Below are 1,362 nucleotides of genomic sequence, written 5' to 3' on the forward strand. Positions count from 1 at the left end.
CTGGGATGTAATCAATGACAAAATGATGCCACGTGGCAGAAAAATTGTGTTATTAAAAAAGTGGTACACATAACTAATAGTTCATAAAAAAGCAAAGATTAGAGTAAAAAAGAAATCAATATAATGCAATTTGTGCAGCATAGCTTTGCTTTTTCTTCTTTTCTCTCCCCTTAATCATCTCACGATTAAAATACTAAACAGTATCCTCCTACGCCTCACCCGTACTCATACTTTTACTTTGGATACTTTAAGTCTATTGTGCTGACAGGATTTGAAAATGCAGTGGTTGCAATGGAGTAAGTTTACGTCAATGTATTGGTACTTTTTATTTAAGTAATTTACTTATTCCGCATGTCAGCCCTTTATAGTGCTTAAAGGCCACATATAAGAAGTGATAAGTGCAGTCATAACAAAGAAGAAGAATGTTTGTGTCTTTGTTTCTGTGAGTGACTTACCTTTAACCTTTGACTTCATCCAGTCTTGTCTGCATTTGATGTCCTTTGCAGTGTCATAGTGGTTAATGAATGGGGTGCTGGGATACGTCCCATTGAACATCCTCTGCAGTTTACACGCCTGAAGAAAACACACAAATGCATGTCAGCATGTAGCTGTGGATGTGCTCGGTTGGCCAATATTTTTTTAAAGTGTGTGGTAGACAGAACAAGAAATTGGGGAAGAAAGAGAAGAAGGACGGCATGCAGTAAAAGGTACCCGCTAAACACTAACAGGGGACCTTGCAATATATATTAGTCAGTGTTTCAAACCCTTAGGCCACCACAAGCTGATTTTGGAATAATATTGTAGGGGTTTAACCTATGCACACTTGGAAGACTATGGAAATGAAAACTTGATAGGAAAATTTAATGCATTTATTTTGGCTTTGAGACCTGAATAAAAAGCATGCATGACACATGAAGTTAAAGGTTGTTAAATAAAAATCAAGATGGGGTAAGTTACTCACATGGCCATAGTGTCCTTTCCTGGAGCAGTTGTAGCAGAAGGAATGGTGTCGACTCTGGTGTTCTTTTCGTTGCTGCTTTACAGGAGGACCTTCCTCATTCTAAGTACAGACAGAGAAAATGAAATGAGCTTGTTACAAAAAAACAAAATATTTTTGTCTCTATAAAAAAAACTTTATTGATAAATCTTCAGTTTGTCTCCCATTCTCCCTCTTCTCATTCCCATGCTCTCTATTGATATGAGCTGATGTGTATTGTACGATGAATATTGGGTGCTGATATACACCAGTGATTACTGAGGCTATAGTTAGGGGCCTGTAATGACCCTGTATGATAAGTAACCGTCACACAAACCCTGTGTGTGTGTGTGTGTGTGTATGTGTGTGTGTGTGTGTGTGTATGT

General features: G+C 37.8%; 1 protein-coding gene across 2 annotated transcripts in view; it reads right to left on the reverse strand.

Annotated features, from left to right (window-relative positions):
• The window catches only part of zcchc7 (zinc finger, CCHC domain containing 7), a 70,582-nt gene that overhangs the window by 18,475 nt on the left and 50,745 nt on the right, over positions 1–1,362 (reverse strand). For both annotated transcript variants that reach the window (XM_032543399.1, XM_032543405.1), the window contains exons 8-9: positions 962–1,060; positions 456–573 (exon numbers count right to left, since the gene is read on the reverse strand). In XM_032543399.1, coding sequence (XP_032399290.1) covers positions 456–573; positions 962–1,060 — 217 coding nt within the window. The remainder of the gene's footprint in view (positions 1–455; positions 574–961; positions 1,061–1,362) is intronic.

Source organism: Etheostoma spectabile, chromosome 2 (genome assembly GCF_008692095.1).
Source record: "Etheostoma spectabile isolate EspeVRDwgs_2016 chromosome 2, UIUC_Espe_1.0, whole genome shotgun sequence".
NCBI classification, from domain to species: Eukaryota; Metazoa; Chordata; class Actinopteri; order Perciformes; family Percidae; genus Etheostoma; species Etheostoma spectabile.